This window comes from Cebus imitator, unplaced genomic scaffold, assembly GCF_001604975.1.
Source record: "Cebus imitator isolate Cc_AM_T3 unplaced genomic scaffold, Cebus_imitator-1.0 Scaffold345, whole genome shotgun sequence".
NCBI classification, from domain to species: Eukaryota; Metazoa; Chordata; class Mammalia; order Primates; family Cebidae; genus Cebus; species Cebus imitator.
Window position 1 is genome coordinate 2,175,126 of NW_016107660.1, and position 27,832 is coordinate 2,202,957.

The 27,832-nt window shown below is 42.4% G+C and overlaps 1 protein-coding gene across 8 annotated transcripts in view; it reads right to left on the minus strand.

Annotated features, from left to right (window-relative positions):
* Window positions 1-27,832, minus strand: part of STON2 (stonin 2) — a 174,537-nt gene that overhangs the window by 57,525 nt on the left and 89,180 nt on the right. For 5 of the 8 annotated variants that reach the window (XR_001818360.2, XM_037730452.1, XM_017505940.2 and 2 more), the window contains one exon: window positions 4,791-4,961. The exons of the other annotated variants lie outside the window; for them this stretch is intronic. Coding sequence is in view for 4 of the 5 variants with exons in the window: in XM_037730452.1 (XP_037586380.1) it covers window positions 4,791-4,961 (171 nt within the window). In the remaining variant the exon portion in view is untranslated. The remainder of the gene's footprint in view (window positions 1-4,790; window positions 4,962-27,832) is intronic. 8 annotated transcript variants of the gene reach the window in all.

A 27,832-nucleotide genomic window follows, 5' to 3' on the forward strand; every position in this document is an offset into this window, starting at 1 on the left:
GCTTTTGGCCAAAGGTGATCATAAAGTTTACTTCTGCAGCTAGAAGTATATCAAGTCAGTAATGAACTGAGTGTTATCTGCTTAAGTAGAGATGAACTGGAATCACTGCATCTTTCAGTAATGGAGGGATTGACAAGACTATTGAATTATTGGGTTTTAATCCTGGCCAATAACCAGAGCTTTAAAAATTACAGGTTCTGAATCTTCATCTACAGATATTTGATTGAATACTCTAGTACAAGGCCTAGGCATCTGTGTTAAAAATGTCTCAGAGTAATTCTGACAATCATAAGGATTGAGGATCCACTACTCCCATTTAATAGAACTCCTCCATCCATTGATTGAATCTCTTCTACTGAGTTGAACTAAGGGTCTATAATGACATTGATAGACCCCAAAAGGGGACCATGTCCAGGGAACTACATGTATCAGTCAGCTATGTTAGTATAACAAACCATTCCAAAACTCAGTAGCTTAAAACAATAAGCATTTATTATTGCTTATGAGTCTATGGATCTGGATGGATTTGTCTGAGCTCTGCTGGGCTCACTCAAGTGTCTGAGGTGAGCCAGCTGGTCTAGGATTGCCTCACTCACATGTCCAGTGTAAAGTCACTGTTACCTGGGGTGACGGGGTCTCCGCGCCCCAGCAAGCAAGCCTATGAATGTCTGTCTATAGTGCAAGAGATGCCGGATTCTTGCAGGGAAAGAAGTGTGTGAGTGAACCTCTGAAGACCTGGGCTTGGGACCTAGGCTTGGAACCAACATACCTGGACACCTTCACTTCTATTTGAATTCTGTTCCAAAGTAACTAATAAGGCCAAGCCCACATTCAGGGGCTGGGAAAAGAGACTCCACTCCTTGATAAGAAAGCTGCAAAGTCCTATCTTAAGGAAATAGATTCAAAGAGGAGAATAATTGTGACCATTTAAAAAATTAATCCATTACACAGCATAACACCCTGGGGGTGGAGGTGAGAGCACTTTTGGCCAAATGTGATTTCTAAGTGAGGGCTGAAGTTTTCACTCTCATCTCAAAATGTTACCAAGTCCACAGGTTAAAGCTTCATCTGATATTCATTAGTTCTACTCCTGTCTGTACACACACACACCTTACTTAACCCTCAAGGTCTCAGTCTGAAACTAAATTGAAAGCAATCTATTTACTCTCAGCACTATTTCGTATTATCCTTTGGGGTTCTTTTTTTTTTTTTTTGAGACAGAGTCTTGTTCTGTCACCAGGTGCCAGGCTGGAGTGCAGTGGCACGAGCATGGCTCACTGCAACCTCCACCTCCCGGGTTCAAGCAATGCTCCTGCCTCAGCCTCCCAAGTAGCTGGGACTACAGGCACCTGCCACTATACCCAGCTAATTTTTGTATTTTTTAGTAGAGATGGGGTTTCACCATGTTGGCCAGGATGGTCTCCACCTCTAGACCTCGTGATCCACCTGCCTCAGACTCCCAAAGTGCTGGGATTACAGGTGTGAGCCACCACGCCCGCCCCCTTTTGGGGTTCTTTAAGAGGATTGAATGACATGCAACTCTTATGAGGATGTGTTCAGGACAAGTCTCTGTGATGTCTCCTCCTGGTTTAGGATGTGCCTACAGATGAAATGTGACAATGATCATCAGGGCTACACCCTCCAAAGGACCCAGAGCATTACCATGAGGAGTACCAAAGCATAAAAAGAAGAGCAGGAAACTGGAGCTCCTTGACAACTACAGGCCGATGCTAATTAGATTTTAGCCACCAGCTGTTTCCTAGGCTCTCTGCATTCTATCTCTCTTCTTTACTCACCCTCGCCAGACTGTGACCACTTTGAAAATGCACTAATACTTCAGGGCCTGAATCCACAACTATTTTCCCTGATCCAAGCTCCAAGATGCATGCAGTCTGTCTAGGATATAGCAGCAGTCATCCTAGCATCGCTACAGCTAAGGTGCTGCTTTCTATTTTTCAGAAAAATCACCATGACCTTTTGGATAGCTCCACTAAAATTCTTCAAATGTTTACGTGTGGGCCAGGCCTGGTGGCTCATGCTTATAATCACAGCACTTTGGGAGGCCAAGGGAGAAGGATCACTTGAGCCCAGGAGTTTAAGATCAGCCTGGGTGACAAAGTGAGAGCCTGTTTCTTTTTTTTTTTTTTTAGTTAAAAGAAGAAGAAGAAGAATTCAAACACAAGATGGTAGTGGTGGCCACAGCTAGCTAGTGTCTGAAGGCTTTCTGGAGGTGATTTAGCAACTGGTAAGGAGAATGTACATGCTGCTCAAAGGCATGGCTGTCTCAAGTCCATAGTCTGATACCTATTTATATATCCAGTTTTCAATCTGCTTGGTACAGTCACTGATTAAAGGACTAAGCAACAGGAGTAGATGAAAAACACAATGAAATAAAAAGAAATGCTAAATTCACCATGAAGTTGCCTTAGAAAAGCCAAATTCAAGCAGATGTTGCATTCACTTTGCTTCAGAAAGAAACCCCAGGAAGTTCTAAAAACACACCAAAGAGGCCATGAATGGGAGCGTATGGCAGATGCACTTGAATGTGTTCAGAGTTCTAAGCTAAGGATTCTGGGAGCAGCCATCCCTGAGATCCATTTCTTAACCATGAGGAACATCTGAAGCCCCCATCCCATCCCACGGAACCCGGCCATACCGGGGATCAAGGCCCTTTGGTTTGGGTTAAATGAAGGTGGCCAGATGGAGGTTTGGGGGAAAGTGGTAAGTGAAAATCCTATATAAACTGCATGCTTTTGCTTTTTATAAGTGGTTGTGGCTTTCCTGTTCAGCCTGCTGCCAATGGACCATCCCTCTACATAAGTTTCCCCTAAAAAAACCTGTCATGTTTGCTGGCCCTAGGTCTCTTCTTCCACCTCTTGACCTTGATGCCATCTCTACTGAAGTTAATAGGGGCCTAGCACTACATGGAGGAAATGTTACCAACAGTCTTGTAAACTGTATTCTATTCCTGAGCACTGATTCTGGGAGAGAAGCACGTTTGGGGTGGTGATGTTTCTGTACTGTAACGTGTAGCATCCAATGTACAAATACCTGTGAGAGTCAGGACGGCTATCAATGTCGTTAAGTGCACGGGCAACTTTGAGTGACTTCCATTAGTCTTTTAATCATAACTGAAAAGTCACAAATGTGAACCAGCAATCATTAGGCAAAATCATCATCATGGTTCCCACCTCCACTTCTTGCTCATTTGGCCTCCAAATAAGTGGTGTTCTGGGATTGTCCTTTAATGAGCTGGCTGATGGGGCTGCAGGCAATCTATGCTTTCGATTAATCAGCCAAGGGGAAACTAGAACCACAAAAAAGCAAACTACTGGTATTATCACCACAGGAACACTGGGCATGGCAACGATGAAGTATTGGTGATTTATCTCCAGCAAAAGACATACTGCACTTTCCTGAAACTTAGAAGAGGGGCATTCACTCTAAGAAAGGTATTTGCACCCTACCTGTGACCCTCCCCACTCATCGCCTCACTCACAGCTAACTTCATAGGCTTCCTATATGCCAGAAAGTTCAGATGTGCCATCTTGGTACACCGTGTTTTAGGGCGATTCACTGCAGTTCTAGAAACCTAGACATGTTAAGCACAGGCTGCTCCGTACGGGGCATCCTTCAGTTGCCTGCACAGAGTTGCCGAAAGCAAACCTGTGCTGCATATTCAGAGTCACTTGGCACAGGCCGAACCTTCACAGGTGTCACGGCAGTGCCTCTGGTTTGCGCAGTTTCTACTGCAGTTTCCCACACTGCTCTCCTATAAAACCCTTTGGCTCAGCATCCTCGCACTCTGATATAAACACAATGTAATTCCTCAAATTCAGTTTACATGTAGCCTTGTCTTTCCTACATTTTTATTAATATCTTCCCGGGTATTAAAGTTTGGGCTAGGACAGGAACCAGAGGCAGTAACTTTATTCTTTCACATGTCGGTGAACCAACAGCTTGTGTTTAGAATAAATATTTGAGACACAGAAGCCTGTTAACAATGCAGTGCTTGATTACTCTGAATTACTCTCTCACCCACAGCAACTGAGGGAAAGGGCCTTGGCACCAGCTCCCTGCACAAAACCTGCTTCCCAGCCTCCACCATTTGCCTCCAGACCATTCTCTCAAAGAATTCTCAACACACTATACAAAGATCTCAGTTTTCTCTCTTAAATGAGACACAAATTCCACACTGAACATCAGACTTTTTTTTTTCCCACAGCACCACAGATTTAATTCAATACGTTCATGTTCGCAAATATTTAATTGTAAGACTTACCTTGTAGCTCTTTTCCTGAAACCCCACCTTGCATCTTTCCTTCAACACTGAACTCCTTTAAATAAAGCTCCTGTGTTTTGTTGTGAGACAACACATCATCTTGGTCTATTACAAAGCTATGGTGACACTTCAGCCACATTTCAATTAATCAGAGGTGCCTATCTATTAAAATGCCCACAATCCTTCACACTTTTTCTTCCTCAAAACCTATCTGGTAAGCAATGTAGTTTTTTTGTTTTGTTTTGTTTTTCTACAGTGCCAAAAGTGTAAGTTGTACTAACTAGAGGTAATTAGTTAAGTTTTCTTCCAAGGCCATGCTATCAGGTTACAACTTCTAATAAACCCTGCTGCGAAAAGACATTTCTTTGTCTTGGGACCACCGAGAACTAAGCAAACAAAACACCTTCAATTGTCTCAGAAACTCTGCCATCTAAACACAATCAGAAAGAAAAGCCAACACCAAAGCAAATAAAATGAATGAAGTGGTCCTGCTGCTGGCAGCCCTTACCATTGGGAGCGGAGGCCCCCTCCGGACCCTCGCAGGGGTTCTGGCTCCTCCTGGGCTGGGGAGAGGGTGGCGAGGGGTCCAGGCGGTGAGTGTGGGTGGAGGTATGCTCCGAGCATGCTTGAACAGGACTCACTGCCGTCTGCCTGCCTGTCTGCCACTCGGTCCTCTCGTCTGGGTGGGAAGGGCCAAGATGAAAAAAAAAAAATGTGCAGGTTACTCACTGGCCTTCTCCGGCGGGCAGACACACCCAGGAGGAGGGAGAGGCCAGGCGCAGACAGGAGAGTCTTCAGAGGCTGAGCCTGAGATCTCCCTTCAGATTTCCTTTTGTTATTACTTCCTGAACTTTAAGCTCAGTCTGCATGGGCATGAGTACTTAGGGAGGCAAATAACACTTGAGTAATTAGATTCTAAGGGCTTAATGCAAAGGTTACTTCGAAAAGGCAATGCTTTAGCACACATCCTTTTGCATTTCACCCTGAAATTTGTTTCCACTGTTAGAGTGTTAACACTGGCATAGGAAATGAGAGTGAAGGGTTACTCTGGGGCAGGGATCTGGAAGAGCCTGGGGCAAGTAAACTTGGATGTGATTTAAACAATGAGTTTCTAGAGTTTAACTTTTAGAATGAATTTTGGAGAAACAGGATTCTCAACAGTCTCCTAGCGCCTATGGACTCAGCCTTGTCCAAGAGGCACATTCTTGAAGTAGGTATCTATAAATCAAGATTTTAGAAATGGATTCACGTTGTAAATGGAAGAACTTGTTATTTGACCACCTGGCCTCTGATTAATCCTGACATGAAGGCTTTCACAAATGGATAATTTGTCAGTTTGGGATGAAGCATGGGTGTTCATAAACAAAGGCATGGCAGTCATACAGCCTAGAGAGGTGGAACGGAGGATGAGAGAACAGGTACTTGCCTCAATTAATCCTGAAAATGTACTTACGAGGGAGAATATTCCCCTTTCACACGTGAGCACACTGAGACCCAGAGGTTGGGGAACTTCGCTCATGCTGGGCCAGCTAGTAAACGGGACACCCAGGATTTGGACCCAGGTTTGCCTGAACCCAAGACCTGGTATCCTTCCCCCACACAGCCAGGCATGCCTGTCACCCCTCCAACGCTCGCCTTTCTTCCACTTGCAGCTGACCTAAGGCTAGGTATCTTCTCTTAAATTTTTATAACTTTTCCAAAACTGATATACCATGAAATATAATTCTGTGGGTTTTTTAATAAGTGCAATAAAAGTGGAAAATGTACTGTATAGGTTCTTTACTGTAGCTTCTCACAGCCTTTCGTATGCTAATATACGCCATGACTCTTTAAGTTCAGGACCTACAGCCCCCAAAGAGGGAAGGGATCTTCTGAGTTTGGGAACAGTATTATAGAGATGTGTTGTTGCTCTTTCTTCGTTTTTTTTTTTTTTTTTTTTGAACTTATTAAAAAATCTCAAACAGTATATAAAGGCATAAAACAAAAAGTAAAAAGTTCTCTATTATTTTTAACCATCAGTCCCATTCCCCAGAGGTAACAACTGTTAGCAATTTCTTATGTATCTGGTTCAGAAATGTTTAGCTATAAAAAGCATATGACTAACTTCTTAAAAACAACATAACTGGGATTAAAGGATACCCATGATGTGTTATTTGGCACTTAAAAAAAAAAAAACTTAATGATACAGTTGAGATTTTCCATATCAGCATATAGAATTGTCTAGGCAAGTTAGTGTCAAGACAAGTAAAAGTTAGATTTAAAATACTGAATTACCACTTTATAGAAGGGTCTGCAGCATGGGCCACAGTATGCTTCATGACTCAGTGTCAGAAACTGGACTTTCCGTTTCAGCTCTAGCTCTATAACTTCCACACTTGACATCCATGTATAGAATGGGAAGGACCCTACGACCAATCTCATAGGTGGCTATGAGGGTCAGTAACAATAATGGCAATGATAACAATGCCAACAGCCCCAGCCAACACTTACCCAGCACTTACTCTGAGCTAGGCACTTTTGTTAATGCTTTCTATGTATTAACTGAATAAAGCCTTACCCCAAATGACCCCAGCAATCAGTTCCTATTATTATTCTCATTTTACAGATTGAGAGAGCCATTTCAGAGTGTGTACAAGAAGGGCAAAATAAATACTTGAAGTTTTATTAATGAAGCAAACATGATATTGGCCACCTTAATTTTTGCCACACTGTGTTCCTAAATGCCGTACTATAAAGTGGATCCTATTTTCCCTTAGGAATAATGTAATTGTGAGTTCTGTTCCAAGACCTCATGTTGGCTTCTTATGAATTCACGACATAATCAATAAAATCTTGTGAAAAAAAAGAGATACAACAATAAATCTCATAATCAGGTAAAACAGTAAAACGATGTTCCATGACTCAGATTTTGTGAGATTGGTTCATACCGCCCCTCCTTTTTACTGATGATGGAAGTAATATCCAGAAGATTGTGTGCAACTTCTCCAAAAGTACACACCTTTTTACACTGTCTCAGTAATGAAACAATTTTAAAATGTGCCCACATTTGAAACCTGTATTACACAAGGAAACTGCAACATACTCTATAATATATATAGAAACGTATTGTGTCACAAATTTGACACAATATTAATATACAAGTTAGAACAAGCATGACGCATTTTACGAGACATAGCTTCCCCTGCCTGCCTCCTTAGAATTAAAAGGTCATTTGAGGAATGATTTGACTGACTCATTTCTTAGAAAAGCTGTCTAGGGATAATGTGAATCAATACATTCTGATTTTCTTTTCTTTTCTTTTTTTTAATATGAAGTCTTGCTCTGTTGCCCAGGCTGGAATACAGTAGTGTGATCTCAGCTCACTGTAACCTCTGCCTCCTGGATTCAAGCTATTCTCCTGCCTCAGCCTCCTAAGTAGCTGGGACTACAGACTTGCACCACAACGCCCAGCTAACTGTATTTTTAGTAGAGACAGGGTTTCACCACGTTAGGGAGAATGCTCACGATCTCCTGACCTTGCGATCTGCCTGCCTCGGTCTCCCAAAGTGCTAGGATTACAGGCGTGAGCCACCGTGCCTGGCCAGTACTTTCCTATTTTCTCAATATATTTATCTATATAAGCCAGAGGCTTTCAACATCAGTCCATGGGTTTTATCCCTTCTAACACAGTTGCAGAAGTGTCTTCATAGTTTGAGACATTACTTGGGACCTTAGCTTGATTTGGGGTGCAAAGTTTGACCTAATCCCCTCTTGCCAATTCTTCTTTATTCTTTAAACTCTCTTTAAACATGATTACAATTGAATAGGTACTATGCATTTTACTCTCAAGGTTAAAAAAAAAAAAGTGACAGAGAAACTAATTTCTTCCCCCTTCCAGCTCTGACTCTCATCTCAATATTTGACTATAACTTTCAGCACACTGCCTAGAGTATGGTAGGGGCCTGTTATTTAGCTATTTTCTCCTATCCTGCCCTCTAATTTAGTGTAACTTCCTGTCCAATGGACTCACCACTAACAGGTCTCTCCTCCCCTCCCCTCCCCTCCCCTCCTCTCCCCTTCCCTCCCATCTCTTCCCTTTCCATCCCTTCCCTTCCCTTTTCTTGAGAGGGAGTTTCACTCTTGCTGCCCAGGCTGGAGCGTAATGGTATGATCTTGGCTCACTGCAACCTCCATCTCCTGGGTTCTAGCAATTTTCCTGCCTTAGCTTCCAGAGTAGCTGGGATTACAGGCACCCACCACCACACCTGGCTAATTTTTTCATATTTTTAGTAGAGACGGGGTTTCACCATGTTGGCCAGGCTGGTCTTGAACTCCTGACTTCAGGTGATCCACCTGCCTCGGCCTCCCAAAGTGCTTGGATTACAGGCGTGAGCCACTGAGCCCAGGTTGTTTTCTTATTTTTGAGGTCAGGAGTTCAAAACCATCCTGGCCATCATGGTGAAACCCCATCTTAAATTAAAAAAAAAAAAAATGATGTCCATCCAAACAGAAGTCTACAGCGTGAATAGATATCACTGTCCTGCTCTGAAATACACACACATGTAAGAGAAGCAAGTGCTTGCTTCAGCCACTCTACAGCCAGTAATAGGGAAAAAACAGCAATGCACAATGGCGTTGAAGACAGAGTCTGAACCCCACTTCTGCCACATATGCTCTGGTCAAGTCAAAGGTCAGAGTTCCAGATTCCTGGTCTCTTGAGTGAGGATGATATCCTCTCCCTCATAAGGCTGTGACTGAAGATTAGCTGAAAGATGTAAGACATTCTGTAAACTGCAGAGTACCACACAAATGTCAGGCTGTAACCTCACTGCTTCTGGCTCTCTGAATGTGGTGGCAGTGGGCGTGATAATTGCTTTAAGAGAAGAACCAAGTTGTTTCTGTTCTTCTGGATTCCCCAGCACATGATTGACTCAGCTGCTGCTCCCAGAGCCGGTCCATCATGCTACTAAATTGCAGGAGAAAATGGGATTGGCTTATTCTCCCCTGGACGCTAACCTTTTCCCTCATTCCTCTTGCCTTAGCAGACCTTCTGAACTACTTCCTCTTAGCATATTTACAAAACTATTTTTAAAATCGTTACGGAAAATTTCAAACATACATAACAATGGAGAGAAAGGAGTAGCAAACGCCTCACTTCAGGCTCACTAGCTTCAACAATTATCAATTCATTAAATACTTGTTTCATCAATATCACTATCCACTCTGGATTATTTTGAAGCAGATTCCCAATATCATATCATTTTATCCATAAACATTTCTGCATGTATCTCTAAAATATAAGGATTCTGTTTTTAAACACAATCAAAATATTACACCTAAAATGCGACAGCTGGGCACGCCTGTTATTCCAGCAGTTTGGGAGGCTGAGGCTGGTGGATCACCTGAGGTCAGGGGTTCAAGACCAGCCCTGCCAACATGGCGAAGCCCCATCTGCCTGTAATCCCAGCTACTCAGGAGGCTGAGGCCGAGAATTGCTTGAACCGCAGAGGTGGAGGTTGCAGTTAGCTGAGATCGAACCACTGCACTCCAGCCTGGGCAACAGAGCAAGACTCCGTCTTAAAATAAAATAAAATATGAATTATAATTATTTAACATTATCCAATATCCAGACAGTATTAAATTCCTCTTAATATCGCCAAGGTTTTTTTTTATACTTTGTTCAAGTCGATATTGCAATTGGCTGATAGGTGCTGTCATTTCATCCAAACATTCTTTTTCCATCTTTATTTTTTTCCTTGCAATTGATTTGGTGAAGAACCTGGTTTTTTGCCAGAAAATATCCCACAATCTACATTTTGATCGTGGTATGATTTAACATGTTCCTCTCCCTTTGGAATTTATAGTTAGATTTAGAAGCTTGATCACATTTAGATTTCATTTTCGGACAGACTAGCTACTTGAAAGGCAGTCTTACGTACTTCCATCAAGAGGCAAATGGCATTTGATAAGTTCTGGTATTTGTGCCCTTAGCAGCCATTGAGAATCAATGGTATGGCATTATTCCCTAGGGATTGAAAATGATTTTCTTCCATTTCTTCCTCATTTATTAACTGGGATGCTATTAGTATTCAAGGTTTATATTTATCTAAAATGAAAGCATACATTCCCCACTTCTGTTTTTGGCCATGACATGTTATGCTAGACAATGTATATTTTTTTCACCTACATATTTCATTAAAATCTATTTTACTGAGAAGATTATTTGGTTTAATAAAAAACTACTCAGATTTCTGTAAAACAACAACAACTGGAAAACATTATTCAGAAACCTCAGTCAAAGAGTGGTGAAGGACTGGTCCACAGCACACCATTCAAGTTCAAACCTAATTTTGCCACTTGTGAGCTCTATAACTTTGATCAAGGCTTTTCATCTTCCTACCCTCAGTTTTTTTTCATCTATAAATGGAGAAAATAAAGGTTACCTTATAGCTTTTATGCGAATTCATGATAAAGCATGCAAAGAGTATGTTTCAGTGTCTGACAAACAGTAGATACTCAACAAGTTGTAGTCACCACTAGTTTCCTCATTGTCTCCCCCATACCAAGCACAGTGCCTGGCAAACGGCAGCTGCTCAATCAATATCAAGTGAATAACTAAGCAATGATTGGCTTTACTTTGTCTCAAGCTGATGGTGGCTTTAATAGATGCTGGGAATGTAGAAGTGAACAAAACAAAATCTCTATTCATGGACCTACATTTAATTGGTTGTAGGAATGGAAAAGGGCATGATTTGCTTCCAGGTTCAATTATCCCAGTCAGCTATTTTGAAAATAAGTACTATTAGTAACCCAGGGTTGAGGAGCAGAATCAATTCAACTGTATTTACAGAGATGTAAGCAGACATCAGTTTCTCCAAAAGGAAGAAGTACCAGCATTGCTATCACCTTAACTTGGCCTGAGGCACTTTGAGGGCTCACTCCATGTACTGAGTTAAACTGTGTCCCTCGAAAGATAGGCTGATGTCTGCTACAGTTTGGATGTTTGTCCTCTCCAGATCTCATAATGAAATTGGATCCCCAATGTTGAAGAGGGGTGCCTAATGGGCTATGTATGGGTAATGGGGTGGATGCCTCATGAATAGATCAGTGCCCTCCCTGGGAAGGCAAGGGGGCAAATGAGTTTTCATTCTATTAGTTCCCAAGTGAAATAATAGAATGTCAAAAGGAGCCCAGTATCTCCTCTCTTAGTCTCTCACTGCCTCTCTGGCCATTTGACTTCTGCACATGCCAGCTCGCCTTGTGCCTCTCAGCATAAGTAGATGCAGCCTGAGGCCCTCAACAGACGCAGAGGCCAGTGCCATGCTTCTTGTACAGCCTAAAGAACCACGAGCCAAATATCTTTTTCTTTATTAACTACATTCTCAGGTATCCCTCTAGGGCAATACAAAAATAGACTAAGATGTACAAGTCCTAATCCTCAGAAACTATGAATGTGACTTTATTTGGAAATAGGGTGTTTACAGATGTAATCCAATGAAGACAAGGTCTTCACTGGATTAGGGTGAACCCTAAATCCAGTCACTGGTGTCATTATAAGAAGAGACACAAAGATACAGGGGGAAACGTCATGGGAAGATGGAGACAGAGACTGGAATTATGCTGCCACAAGCCAAGGAGAGCCAAGGACTGCTAACAACTAGCAGAAACCCCGCTGACATGTTGACTTTGGATTTCTAGCCTCCGAGCCTGTGAGAATACATTTCTGTTGTTTTCAGCCACCCAGTTTGTGGTAATGTGTTACAGCAGCCATAGGAAACGAAAACATCCAGTGAACTCAGATCAAAAGTATGGATCAACCAGCCTACATGTAGCTGAAACTGTTTAGTGGGAAAGCAAGAGAAGTGGGCGAGGGAAATCCTAGACAGGAGAACCTGAGTCAGCTTTGTCTTAGACCAGCTGGGCCCACAGCCGACTCTTCAAAGCTGCACAAGTACCAACAGGTAAGCCTGCTTTACCTGAAAAGCAGGTGGGCAGAAGCCACAGGACTTGTTGGCACTAACATGTTGGGAATGAAAATGCTCTTTGTAGGGTAAGGCAGCTTCCGTCTTCCTCCACAGGAAGGACAGGGGGAATATTAACACCATCCAGGGCTGGGGGAGGAGCACTTTATCCTAGGCATCCACCTCTCTATGCTGTTGTATCTCAGGGAGGCTCTCCGACCTAATAAAAACATCTACACACTCTGACGTGGGATGCTACTTAGCCCTCCCCTGGTTGCTCAACCATGCCAAGCCTCAGCATACCTCCACCTCCTCTTGGCACTGTGAGAAGAATTCAATGCAATAATGCAGTGGAGAACCTGGCATGGGAGAGGTGCTGCTTTGGCACCCTTGTCAAAGCCATATCTGGACACTTGCAAAGGTGAATAGTCATGGTGGCCACTCACAAATGTGCCAGGCACTGAGCTGGACACTGTAGAGACCGAGTGATGGTCTTTGTTAAATAACCGTTAGGACCGTGGGATTTAGAGACGGTGTCTTTTATTTTTTCTTAAAATTTCATTTATGTTATAGTAATGTTTTATAATAAAATGCCTTAAAATTAAAATTCTAACATTTTTAAAAAGAAGTGGGAAAAGCTGTCACACATATTGATTAAAAATGTAATTTTTACAACATTGCTCAATTGTTCAGCTGGGCACAGCTGAATCTTGCCAAAGCACCAAGGAGCCAGTGTCCACCCTCAAATTTCCCCTCACCCCCACTGCACATGTCAGTAGCATATGATTTAGCACTTAATTGGTGGCTAATTAATGCAGGTGTGCTCGTTTTATTTTCCTAGCTTAGCTCCTTCAGGGCAAAAATTACCTCCTTTCACACCATCTGTCAGCACCTACTCAAAAGTCCTGCATGCCCAAAAATTCGCTGGCCTTACAAGCAGGACTATGCCATTGACTTCTCTCTACCTTTCTGGAGAACAAGCTATAACAAGCTGCTTAGTGATTAAGTTAGTGCGAAGAAGGAAGCAAAAGAAACTATGACTAAGAGTTGTGCTCACATTTGGGGTCTGTTAAATCATTTCCTATTGGTTCATCTGAAATGGCACCACCAAGGCCACAGGGCAAAATACGCAGGTGACACTCAGCGATCCAGCTATGGGTCAAAAGCACCTGAGAAACCGGTGTGTCTCTGTGTGCAGGCTTGTGTGTGCACGGGCAGCGGCATGTCGACATACCTCAAGGCTAAAGCAATTTAAACTTTTCTCTTCCTGAGATAAAAAATCAGCCTTTCTCAGTGACTGCTAGAATGTATTATCTCTTTATGACTGCCACAGATACTTTGGGTACTTGCTGGAAGCAAGAAAGAGACTTTAGTTCCACCTGTCTTTGGAAATGTGCATAGGAGAATTACGCACCATCTTGGCCAGGCTGGTCTTGAACTCCTGACCTTGTGATCCACCCACCTCGGCCTCCCAAAGTGCTGGGATTACAGGCTTGAGCCACCGCGCCCGGCCTCAATTTGCTCTTTTAATGCTTCTACTCAGAGGTTCTACAGGGTTGTACCAACCCCATTTTACTGGCTGGAAAACTGTCTAGAAAAGACAGAGCCAGGACTGGATCTGGCGTGTCAGTGACTCCAGCATAGAATTCTGCATGACCACAGCTCAATACTACTGGGAAAGAGGGGACAAAGCCATGGAACTAATATCAGGCAAAGTTCTTAGACCCTAGACATTTTCCTCCCATAGCCTCATACACTGCCCACCAATATAAACAATGAACTTTCACTGGCAACCCTCAAATTACTTCACAAAGATGGCCTCTAGGCCCAAATCCAGCCGTCGATAGAAGGGGAGGCAAAAAAAAAAAAAGAGACCCACCTTGAAGCCATTGAACTTGGGTTAAAAGCTGCATTGTCCCTCCTCTCCATGCAGATGGGCTAATTGAGGTTAGAGCCATAGAAACCCAACAAAAGGCTCTGAGGAGTCCACACATCCTAGCCTAACTGCTGCCAGCCACTGTGGGTGGGCCAGAGGAAGCCCTGCTCTCCCTCATTCCTCAACAGTTTAACGAAGATTTGATCTGTCATCTTCCCAGGAACACAAGACTGCATGACTGTCCAAGAGAAACTGATTTTTATTCTCAAACAAAACAGTGGATCCTCCTTTAAAGCCAGAAGTCGGCAATAAAATGGGTCATAAACATATTTCTGGGGTTATAACCCCCTTAGAGTAGGCAACTGGATTTATCTCCTAGCCCCTGGGCCTGCAGAAACCACATTCCTGAAGAAGTTCCTCCTCCAAGGCTGGGGAGCGATGGGAAGGTCTGCAGAGCCTGTGGCCCTTCCTGAGCCGCTCGTTGCCACACATGGGCACTTTTCGGGCAGGATCTTCCTTGGCCTCTGAAAGTTATGAGAATATTCACCCAGTACCATCTATTAGCTAATGAGGCTATCCAGCTTGCTTTGTATGTTTGGGATGATTCTGAAAAAAAGTCGCATTCATATTTTAAAATGTCTAAGATTTTATCACATAAATGACACACAAAAAAGTAAAATTTTATATGCATCACAAAGCAAGCATTACATTTGAACCAGCAAAGAAAAACCCAACCATTTTTTTTTCCAGACTTATTTTACTTCTACTCTTTAAAAACCTCTCTTTGGGGGACAGACATTCCTGGGAAGAGGGCATCACTACTCAAACATTAAAAATACTTATCATTCCGCTCCCCACATAGGCTTGAATATACTAAACTACCTCAGGGCCTTGAACTTACTGTCATCTTCTGCAACTTTTTGCCATTTTTGTAGAACTAAGTTGACAAGCAGACTTTCTGAGACTGAGGATGTTTAGCACTTTTCAGACAGGGAAGAAGTTGTCATATGAAAAAAAAGATCAGATTTGTTCTTTATGGATCCAGGACACTGTCATAATAACTATAATAATAACAACCATAAATTATTTGAAGAGCTGACATCCATCCGTTAAGCATATTTATTTAATCAGTCATTATTCTCAGAGCTTTTTTCACAAGAAAGTTTTTAGTTTATTAATCTTCTTATGAAAAATCCACAATGGCCACAGATAATATCATTGCAACACCTTGACCCCTTCTGCTGTGATCCGATCTCCGGCTCACTGCTGGACACTTCATTTCTTTTGGCTGAAACCAACACTGACTTCTGCAGTCCCCTGACTTTCTTCATTCTGTTCTTGCGTTCCTCTCGCTGCTTTCTTGAGGTCCTTTTCTTCTCATACAGACCATGTCTTGCAAGTCTATGTTTGGGTTCATTTTTCTTTGCATAATCCAGGGAATCATAAATCATGCCAAAGCCAGATGTCTTGCCACCACCAAAATGAGCTCTGAATCCAAATACAAAGAAGACATCCAGTGTGGTGGTGTACATTTTGGTACTATTGCCTTCCCGGGGTGAAGGACATCAATGACCGTTTGTTTCCTCTGAAGTAGTCGGTTGGTCATGAACTTTCTAGTTGAGACAGTTACCATGTTGTTCATGACGGCAGTCTATCCTCAGACAGCCAGGGAGGCTATTCTAAGAGCTTTAAATACCTTTTTTTTTTCATTCAATCTCCACAACAACCCTATGAAATTGTTACTGTTATGGCTCTAATTTTGTTGATGAAGAAAACAAAGCTCAGAAAAGTTAAGTGTTTTGCACTAAGTCAAATAGCTAGTAAGTAGGGAAGCCAGTATTACAACCAGGCAGTTTGTTGCCACAGGACTAGTGGGCAGATGTTAACTGTAACACTGCATGAACATGGAATGAGCTTCTTCTCTAGGAAGCAAGTCCTTCAAGAAGAGAGGCAGCCACTATGGTAGCAAAAACTGGAGTTTCACTTGGGATATTGGCAAGTTATCCCATCACATCTCTGAGGATGCTGAGTTCATATTCCATTATAATAAGCTACTTGCTATCAACATGATTTTCTAGTTTTGGACAGGTTCTATCGTTATATTCTTCATTTTGTCAGGAAGTTAGCATGCCATTTAAGAAGCAGAAGGGCAATCAGCTTGTCATGACAGGTGACATTCAGATTTCTACGAAAACACTTAGATTTGTACACCTGTTCTGAAACCGCCTCCATTTCTTCTTAGAGGCAGGTGGTTAAATACATGTGTTTACCAAGATTTCTGCTCGAAGGCCAAGAGACTCAACCCTGAGGCAGATGCTGCACAGCACCTGCAGCTTGTACTACTCCTTTTTTTTTTGAGACAGAGTCTCACTCTGTTGTCCAGGCTGGAAGTGCAATGGCATGATCTCGTCTCACTGCAACCTATGCCTGCTGGGTTCAAGCAATTCTCCTGCCTCAGCCTCCCAAGTAGCTGGGACTACAGGCACCTGCCACCACACCCAGCTAATTTTTGTATTTTTAGTAGAGATGGGGTTTCACCATATTGGCTAGGCTGGTCTCAAACTCCTGACCTTGTGATCCACCCGCCTCAGCCTCCAAAAGTGCTGGGATTACAGGCGTGAGCCACTGCGCCCGGCCTGCTTGCACTACTCTTAAGCAAACCCAATGAGAATGGAGGTGAGGTTCAAGAATAGCAGTAAGACCAGAAGTGATTCTGATGCTGAAAGGCCAGGTAAGATTCCATTAAATCAGCCTTCTCTAAGTCACTGTGCCACCTCCAGGGTATGGATAATTGGCCAAATCCTCTCTGTCAGAAATGCTGAGTGCAAGAAGCTTCTATAAAGAAGTGAAAATTAGATTTGTTAAAGACTGCTCATTTTGTCTTCCTCAACTACTTTTTCCCTTCGCTTCATTCTCTTAAGTATTAGGATGCAATTCAAGTTCCATCACATACGATGGAGTTTACAACACAGAGGAAGTGGGTAATGTATTCCGTTCATCATCCAGCCTTGAATCATTAAGAGAAAAGTCTGACCAATCTTCTAGAACCTCTTAAACAGTGACAGCAATCCCCTATTATTATCCTGAGGGCAAAGAACTAGAATTCTAGGCCTCAAGCAAGTTCTTCATATCTTTGTCTCTTTCTACTTCTAGTTCCTCTTAGCCAACTGTCTCCAAAATGCCCTTTCTGGGCACCTAGAAAGAAAGTGGGGCATGTCCTTTGGTAGGGGATGAAGCACATTGGCTGTTGTTACTTCTCCAAGTGAAGCTGAGCAGAAAACTACTGGCAAGACTAAGGCAGAAATGGGGCAGAAGGAAGACTGGGAAAGAGAAATGTCCTGTCGTAGTCTGGTGTGCCATAACAGGGAGCTGCTGCTCTTTGGACCAATGACTTGCTACCAATTTTATTGATTGATTGATTGATTGATTGATTTAGAGATTAAGTCTCATTCTGTCATCTAGGCTGGAATGCAATGGTATGATTGCAGCTCACTGCAACCTGCATCTCCCAGGCTCAAGCAATCCTCCCAGCTCAGCCTCCCAAGTAGCTGAGACTACAGGTGCACACCACCACGCCTGGCTTTCTTTTTTTTTTTGTATTTTTTGGGGGTATAGACAGGGTTTTGCCATGTTGCCCAGGCTGGTCTCAAACTCCTGGGCTCAAGCGATCCACTTCCCTCAGCCTCCCACACTGCTGGAATTATAGGTGTGAATCACCACACCTGGTCTGCCAATTTTAAATACAAGAGTTAGCAATAAAAACAGTGACCCATTCTTTATTTAAAGACTGACTAGTGACAGTCTTAAAGACACTATTTGAGAACTAACTCTGTGGTAATGGGAAGAAAAGAAAAAAAGATGAGAAAGAACTAGAAGAAGAAAAGGTGGAGAAGTCGTCTCGATGTATCTCAATCATGACCCTCTTAAAAGTGACCAAGTATATCCTTCCCCACCCCAAACACTTTCTGTCATTTCCATCTAATGAAATATGCGGGGATGGTCTGAAGAGATGCATTCAAGAGGAAAGGAAGCTGCTGGGTGAGAATACACAGGGCTCACCTCTCAAGAGTTTTTTTCTTTTGGTTCTGGGGACATAGCTGCACTGTCAGATACCCTGCCGCAGGAAGAGTCATGCGCCTACAAGGGAGACAGAGGAAAGAGTTGAAGAGAGAGACAAATACATAAGTTGGAAGAAGACCCAGATTTCAGAGTATCACTATAGATTCCGTACTTTTCATAAATAATATTCTTAGATTTACAAGGTAGTCAATCCTGCCAAAATCTACACTTGGACTTGAAACCTAACTGAAGAAAGTCATTCAAAAATATCAAAATGAGTGAAAGCATGACCAAAAAAAATATTTTGTTAAGAGTAAGAATTAATGGAGCATATTTAGGGGAGAGAGAATTTAGGAATGGGAGAAAGAGAGAGAGAGAGACAGGTGTACACACAATATTAAGAGGAGGTATCTGAAAAGGCAAGAAGAACAATTCAAGACTTTTTGGGTTTTGTAGAGCTCAGCAGCACAAAGGTTATGAATGTCTGGTAGGGGCTACTCAGGACTGAGAAATGACCAAAGGCATATGGCGGACAGTTATGGAATCAGAATTTTAAGTCTATTTGTACAAGGACTAAAGAAAAAACTGATCTTGAGGTTGAGGCTGAGTCAGAAGGCAAGTGATGCCAGGAGATTACAAAGAAAGACATTTCAAGTGAAAATGATATCCAAAGTTTGGCACGTCATGAATAGCTGACAATGGGTAATTTCAATTATACCTGCCATCTATGTAACAGTCATAATTTATAAGTTAACTTGCCACTGCATACCTCATTTCATTCCTCAATAAACTCTTAGAAGTGGTTAGGTAGGGTGGGTATCCTTATTACCACATTCCAGGAAGAAACTAAGGCTTGGAGGGGTTAAATGAGTTCCCAAGGTCTTATGGCTGCTAAGTGGGAGAGTGAGGCCTCCTAGTGAGCTCTTCTGATTCCTACTCCAGTGCTTATTCCACTATACCATACCTCAGGAGTACTAGAACTATTACTAAGGGAAAGATGGCTTTGGACAATACTGAAGTGAAGGGCCAAAGTTGACAATGCAAAGTACATGACCTGTGTGGAAGGTGGTAGAAGTGGACCCTGCCAGTTTGTGGAAAAATGTGGAGTGATGGCAGTTCAACGGCATGAAAGTAAGCATGGGGAAAGGAGACAGTGCTGGTCCTTCCAAGGCTGAGGGAATTAGGGCCACAAGGAGAAGAAGGGAAGTCAGGCTACTTTAAGGAATTCTAGGGAGCACAATGTACAGGTAGAAAAGGTAGGACTATTTCCTCATCGTCGACAAGGATTTGAAGGATACAAGATAGCTCAGGATGGAGTGAATGAATGAATTAGTGGGTGAATGAATGAAAGTCTAAGATGCTGGAAAGACAGGCTTTAACCTCAGATGAGTGATCAGTAGGAGCAGGGATAAGAACGACCCTGGGTAGATAAGAGGGTAAGAGCTACAGCAGTGACAGGAGAGGGGTAGCTGTTGGCAAAGTTGCAGAACTTTTCCCAGGTTCTTAGTCTTAGTCCCAAGGTTCTAACTGTAATATTACATTTGAGGGTGAGAAAATCTCTGTGAGCTTTAGAGAAGACAATGTATACGAAAGTGTCTGGCAGTGCCTGACAAATGGTAGGTGCTCAACAACCTCTGATTAAAACAGAAGTCAGGTCACATGGACCCTGGGGAATTCACTCTTCACTACTGACCTTTGTCTTTCAGTCAAATATTTACTGTATACTATGATGGGTAACCCGCTGGAGGTGATCTAATGATGAATCAGACTTTGAAATTGCTCTTACCCTCCGGGCACATCTGACACAGATTACAGTATGATGTGGTAATAAATTCACCTGTTCAGCAAATAATTATTGAGTATCTACTATGTGTCAGGCACTGGTGATACACCAATGACAACAGAAAGTCCCTATGTACATGAAGTTCATGTGGGCACAAAGGACAATCCAAAACAGGCAAATGATTTCAGGTGGGGTTAAATGCAATGGAGGAAGACAAAGGAGAGTAAAGAGGTAGGGAATAAAGAAGGCACAGGAGACCCTGTTTAGATGAGGGTTGCGGAAGTCCTGTATGAGGAGGTGACAATTGAACAGAGACATGAATGGAGTGAGGAAGCAAGCTGTATGAAGGTCTTGAAGAACGACCTTCCAGACGGAGGGAGTAGCAAGAGAAAAAGCCTAAGACAACAGCAAGTGTGAACATGAGAATGCAGGAAGTGGTGACTGACATACTGCAGCTGCTGAGACAGCAAAGAAGTCAGTCCTACCTTGGGGTGTCGCTGTATGTATGGGGGTGCCACCTTATGATATAATATGTAATATAAGTTAGGTACAGTAGCACATGCCTGCAATCCCAGCTACTAGGGAGGCTGAGGGTGACAGGATCACTTGAGCCCAGGAGTTCAAGAACAAGCTGGGCAACATGGGGATACCCCACCATAAATAAAAAAAGAAAACAAGATTAAAAAAAAGAAGATAAAAAGAAAAAGAAATATACATTTGGTTTCTGCCCCAGATTCCTAAGACAGAACTCCTAAATCCCCTGTAGACAGAGGTGATAGGAGAATCTTCTGTTCTAATACTTGGTTGTTGACTTTGGTTCTTAACATAGACATCCTAAGAGGGACGGACAGCTACAGAGTGGTAGCTCTGGAATTTCTTGGGTGAAAGGAACACCTTATGTCCTAATGAGGCAACTCTTGGTGGGCTTCTGAACAATGTCAGGAAAGGGGCTGGTTGCCAGGGGAACCAACCATGTGATTAGAGGATTGGAACTTTCTGTGTCCTTCCCAACCTAGGAAAGGGAGAGGAGCTGAAGGTTGTGTTGATCACCAATCAATGGCCAATGATGTAATCAATCATACCTAGGTAATAAAGCCTCCGTAGAAAACCAAAAGGACAGGGTTGAGGGAGCTTCCAGGTAGGTGGACACATGTGGATGTCAGAGAGCTTGTGGAAGCTCTGTTCCCCTTTCCACATGTCTTGCTCTGTGTGTCTCTGCTGTTATCCTTTAAATAAGAAACCGGTAAAAATAAGTACAGTGTTTCTCTGAGTTCTGTGAGCTGTTCTAGCAAATTAAACTTACGGAGGGAGTCATAAGAATTCTAGACTTATAGCTGGTCGATCAGAAGTATAGTGACAACCTACTACAAGCAACTGGTATCTTAAGTGGGGACAGTCTGTGGACTGAGTCCTTAGCCTATAGGGTCTGACACTACATCCAGGTAGACAGTGTCAGAATTGAGTTAAATTTTAGAACATTCTACTGGTGTCTGCTGGAGAACTGGTTGTTAGTGGGAAGCAATCCTCAGATATTTTGGTGACCAAAGGTAAAACATTCTGTATTGAGAATAAGAGGGGGAGAAACACTTTGGTCTTTTCAATCCTTAATGGGAGGCATAATAAGGAATCAAAGAAAGCATCCTGGAGGTGCCGGTATTTGAGCTGAACCTGGACAGAAATGCAGCATTTGGTTCCACAGCAAAGGAACACTGTAAACCAAGGCCCAAAGGAGGAAAGCAGAGTATCGGCAGGGAACAAAGAAGACTTTGGTTTGGACGACGATGACATTCGATAGAGGGAAGTGGTGGCCAATCAGGCAGAAAAACTGGAGAGAAGCCAGAAAGGGCAGGAGGAAAGGAAAGGGCAGGAGGAAAGGAAACCTTAATTTTTGAAAATGTATTATCTAAGAGGCACCTATCCAGGTTCTTCGTCTTATTTCATTTAATAAACACAGCTAACCTAAAACATCCCCAGTGTAATAGATGGCAAACTGAGGCTAGGAAAGGTTAAACCCCAAAGTGAGTTATGGATGTCAGGCTAAAGAAGTCAGGGTTTAAGCAGGGGAAATCATTGAAGGTTTGTAAATGCAGGAGGCACACAGGCAGAGCTGTGCTGCTCTGGGATTAACCTGGCACACAAGGTGGACGGCAGCTCAGGAGCAGGCAACCAGCAAAGACAGTGCAGACTTCCAACCATCACTGTGGGGAAGAGCCATCTTGTTTCTTTCATATTCCCAAGGCCCTGAGGTACACTGCGAGGTCTCTATCAGGCAGCCAGCCCACTTGATTAATAGCCTACCCAATTTGAAGTTCAGCGCCAAGAACAGCATAATCTTCCTTTTCTTGTGAGTAGGGTCATGTACCAGCCAAAGAAGGCTGGGTTAAATTTTTAGCTTTTTCAGACTGTAAGGTAAAAGTATCAAGAAGGAGTGACTTTCTTGCCTCTCAAACACTAAAGAGTTGCATTTGATTTTTTTTTTTTTTTTTTGAGACGGAGTTTTGCTCTTGTTACCCAGGCTGGAGTGCAGTGGTGCGATCTCGGCTCACCGCAACCTCTGCCTCCTGGGTTCAAGCAATTCTCCTGCCTCAGCCTCCTGAGTAGCTGGGACTACAGGCACGCGCCACCAAGCCCAGCTAATTTTTGTATTTTTAGTAGAGACGGGGTTTCACCGTGTTGACCAGGATGGTCTCGATCTCTTGACCTCATGATCCACTCACCTCTGCCTCCAAAAGTGCTGGGATTATAGGCGTGAGCCACTGTGCCCGGCCTTGATTTTTTAAAAAATAACATAAAACAAAGCATTATGCTATAACAATATGATGGAATACTACTCATCAATAGAAAATAATTGATTATTGGTACCCATAACAATATAGATGACTCTCAAAATAAGCTGAGTAAAAGAAGCCAGGCAAGTTAGAGAACCTGCTGTATGATTCCATTTCTACAAAATTCTTAAAAATACAAACTAATTTGTGGTGACAGAAAGCAGAGTAGTGGGTGTGGGTGCTTAGGGGAGGGGTGGGGGACAGAAGGGAAGTGATTGTAAATGCACACAAGGAACTATAGGGGCCAGTGGATACGTTCATTATCTTGATTATGGTGATGACTTCACAGGTGGGTACATCTGTCAAAACTCATCAAACTGCATTCTTGAAAGCTGCGATGGGTGGACATGTTTAATTGTAAATTCATAGATAAGGAATACATTTTGCAAAATAAAAATATGATCAGCTATGCTTCTTGCTTTATATTTCCTTATTTTATACATTTTTCCCCCCAAAAGCCTGGCCCTGAATCCTATTTCTGGGAGGTCACAAGGGAAGCAAAGCAACTAATGTATTGCTAACCTAAATCATCGCTGCTGGAAAAAGGGCCTCAAAGTGCATTTGAATACTAGCAATTGAGAGGGCACAATGAGAGCAAGTGGGCATGTATGGGGCATATACCCACTCACCCACGAGCTCCAATTAACTCCTGGGATTCCTTCTAGACTCTTCCAGATAGTGCTACTCCACATACTATAACAAAAGTTCTGCCAATACCACATTTTAAACAGGTGAAGTAAGAAACCTTTCAATGAATGTCACCTTTTCCTTTTGGAATCCATAACCCTAATCTAAATTATGCCACCATAACAGATAATCTTGGAATCGTGGTGTCTTACAATTACAAAGATTTATTTTTCCCATTTACATCCATCAAAGGTCAGCTGGCAGCTCTGCTCCACATCTTCATTCCAGGGCTCAGGGTGAAAGAACAGATCTTATCTACAGCATCTGACTTATCCCTGGCATTCACAGGCACTGGTCTAGGAGTTCAGATACTGGCCTACATAATCCATGTTTAAGCATTTAAAAGTATAAACCATTGGTAAAAGGATCAATGCAACAAGAAGAACTAACTATCCTAAACATATACGCACCCAATACAGGAGCACCCAGATATATAAGGCAAGTTTTTAATGACTTACAAAGAGACTTAGACTCCCACACAACAATAGTGGGAGACTTTAACATCACATTGTCAATATTAGACAGATCAACGAGACAGAAAACTAACAAGGATATCCAGGACTTGAATTCAGACCTGGAACAAGTAAACTCAATAAACAATTTATAGAGCTCTCCACCCCAAATCCACAAAACATACATTCTTATCAGTACCACATCACACCTACTCTAAAAGTGACTACATAATTGGAAGTAAATCACTCCTCAGTAATTGCATAGCATTTCACAGGTTTAAATGAAATATTGGTTGGCTGCTTGTTTGTTATTTTCCTCCCTTATTCCTTCCTGTCTCCATTGTTAAGCACAATTATTGGCATAAAAGAGGTTTTCAATACCCATTTTTAGACTGCATTCTAGCCTGGGCAATAAAGCAAGACTCCTCTTCTCTTTCCCTCTTTCTCTTCCTCTTTTATTCTCTTTCATTCTTTTTTTTTCTTTCTTTTTCTCTCAAAAAAAAAAAAAGTAGAAACCACATTAGACTGTTAATATATGTCTTATACTCCTTGATCAATTTATGTTCATAATAACCCAGAAAGCCATGATATATATATATTTTTTTGAGACGAAGTTTCACTCTTGTTGCCCAGGCTAAAGTGTAATGGGGCGTCCTCAGCTCACTGCAACCTCCACCTCCCAGGTTCAAGTGATTTCCTGCCTTAGCCTCCTGAGTAGCTGGGATTAGGGGCACCCATAACCACACCCAGCTAATTTTTGTATTTTTAGTAGAGATGGGGTTTCGCCACATTAGCCAGGCTGGGCTTGAACTCCTGATCTCAGGTGATCTCCTGCCTCAACCTCCGAAACTGCTGGGATTACAGGAGTAAGCCACTGCGCCCAGCCCATGATGGACTTTTGACTTCTCAGACTCCTTGGAGCTCCACACAGAAATGTCACAATACAGGGCGAGGTAGCTCCTGGCCTGGAACCTGCTCCGTTCTCTTTCCCTGCTCCCCATGCTGCTCCTGCCTGCACTGTGAAGGCCCTGTGTGCTGTGTGGGGCCCTCCTGGTCCACACATGTGACCTCTATTCCCGGACCCCATAAGTCTAGGGGTACACAACAGCAGCATGGTCCACGCTTAGATGCACAGATCCTGGAAGAAAACTAGAAGTGAGCCAGGGGCTGTAGAGGATCCTGGTGTCCTGAGTACAGAAACCATGGTCTAGAAGGTGGCGCATGGGGACAAGTGAAGCCAGAGAGCACAAGAAGAGTCCGAGCTGGGGTCTGAGGAGCAACCTGTGAGGCAGTAATGGGTGGTTTTGACAGAGGAAAAAGAGTGGTGGTAGAAGCACAGAGATATCTGCACTGAAAATGTCACTTCCACTTGTGTTTCACTGGCCCCAACACAAGTCGAGTGGCAAAGCCTGATGTCAGTGAGGCAGGAGAGCCATCCTGTTATTTGTGGGGCCTACATCCCAGGGAGGGTAGGGCATGCTTCCTCCAGGAATATCATCTTCTTTCCTTAGACACCAGTACTGAGGGTTTAAGGAGAAAACACATAAGTTGAAAATAAAGGTTAACAGCTCACAACTGGTAGCTTTCTAAATGTGGCGAAATGACACAGTGCGTGGCAAATAGCAGATGCTGAGGGCAAGTGGGGGAACTGGATTGAAATATGCCAAAGTGGAAAATGCCCCCCAATCCCAGCATCCTCTGTGGGAAAACAACAATAACTTGGCAAAAGAGAAAGCAGTAAGTCTCCTGGGATACGTTCTGGCTCAAACTAATAATGTGTTGCTTGCAGCAACCAATTTGTACAAACAAACCAGTCCTGGGGAGGAGGAGAAGGGAGGCAACTCATACCAAGTAAACCTGGCAGCAGCTCCCTTCTCCCACCCTACCCCCCCTCCCACCGCTTCTCAGGAAAGTTTTTCTTCCTGATTCCAATTCTGCAGCAAAATGCCATAGACATAGCATTTCGCAAAGCATGTCGGGTGAGCCCGCCATTTAGTCAGTGAGAACCAAAATAATAAAAGAAGCCGCCTTTATAAAAACTAGCGAAGAGCATAAAATGAAAACTTTTTCTAGTTAGATGTAGCTTTTTTTACAACTTAAAAAAATTTTCTTCCCATTCACCAAGTCTTAGCTCTAAAATATAAGAAATTCTTAAAAGTACATTGTATTGTCATACTCATAAAAGTTACTCCTTATCATATTGCAGGCATTTTATGTACCTGGTCTCACTTAAACTTCAGAACAAACCTGCAGCTCAGTATTGTTATTATTATCATTATTTTCATTCTACAGTTGAGGAAACTAAAGGTCACTGAGGTTAAATGATTTGTCCAATATCACAGAGCAGGGAAGGGTTAGAGCTGGTGTTTAACCCTAGTCTGTCAAACTCTGAACACTATGGCTTTCTGTTATACTATACCTACTTCCTGGAAAGAATAAAGAACTAGCATTATTCTAATGAGACATTAAGCACTAGCTCATGGCTCCTTCATACAGACAAGACAGAAATATTTGAAAGACTAGCCCTCCCCAAAGCAAACAAGCCAGCTCCTAGCCCCTGAGCAAATAGGCCAGCCCCTAAAAACACAACTATCATAAAAGAAATTTTAAAATAGTTCCAGTAACACATTTTATTTCTAAATAGAAATTTTTCATTCTAATTTTTAGAGTCTGATGTTTAGAGTAATGTATACTTAATATAAATGATTCAAATTATATAGAAATAAATGCAGTAAGGAATAAAAGTCCTATATCCTCTAGATAAGCATTCTTAGCAGCTTGGGATATATCCTATCAAACTTTTTCTAGATATTTAGAAATACACACACACACACACACTAATGTAGCAAAATTAAATAGAGGCCAAATAGCAAAACGATTACACATTCTATTCTGTAACCTAACTTTTCAATTTACAATATAATTGGGATACTTTCCATGACTGCATAGTATTCCACTGTGTGTATGTATCATATACTATTTGATATTTGGTTAGATATGTGGGCTTTGCTTTTGCTAATATCAACACTGTAGCACTGTACACACAGCCACATGACTAATTATTTCCTTGGGCTAAACTAATAGTTAAAGAGTATGACATTTAAACTGACACTGACTGCAAGAATGCCCTCCAGAATGGTCTTTCCACAATTCTCGCATGCAAATTCCCAATTCTCCACTCTCAACACTAGATATCTTCAATCACTTTTAACTTTGCATATCAACAGACATTATTGTTCAATCCGCACAGCTGATTATTGGGATTAAATGATCTTTTTCATATCATTTCTTTGCAGTTTTTCCTTTTATGAACTAATGTAGTACTGATTTTTGAATTGGCATGTAAGACAATGAGAACAGTGGGATAAACTAACCTCTTGGTGAACCACCAAGGCATTCTGTAGGTAAGCAGGTGAAAAGGCTGATTGAGAGACTTATTAAGCATAAACAACTCTCTTCTCCTTAGTATATCTGTGGGAAGTAGGCTATAAATGAAGTGTTGGATCCAAAATCCAGTTCCTATAGCATGTAGCAATGCATGTAATGGCTCTAGAAATGTTATATAGGATGGGCTTACAGTGTCAAACTGGTTATCTTAGGCAGGGTTGGGAGGAAACTTCTAAGTTGTATTTACACAGTATTATGGGCTGAATTGTATCCCACACAATACATGTTAAATTCCTGGCCCTAGTACCTCAAAAGTGTGACTATATCATACAGAGATATTTAAGATAAAATGAAGTCATTACAGTGGGCCCTAATCCAGTATGACTCTCTTTATAAGAAGAGGACATCAGGACACAGGCACCACATAGGGGAGACCACATCAAGATACAGGAAGAAAACTGGTCATCTGCCAGCCACGGAGCAGCCTCAGAAGAAACCAACCCTACCGATACCTTGGTCTTACGACTTCCAGGCACAG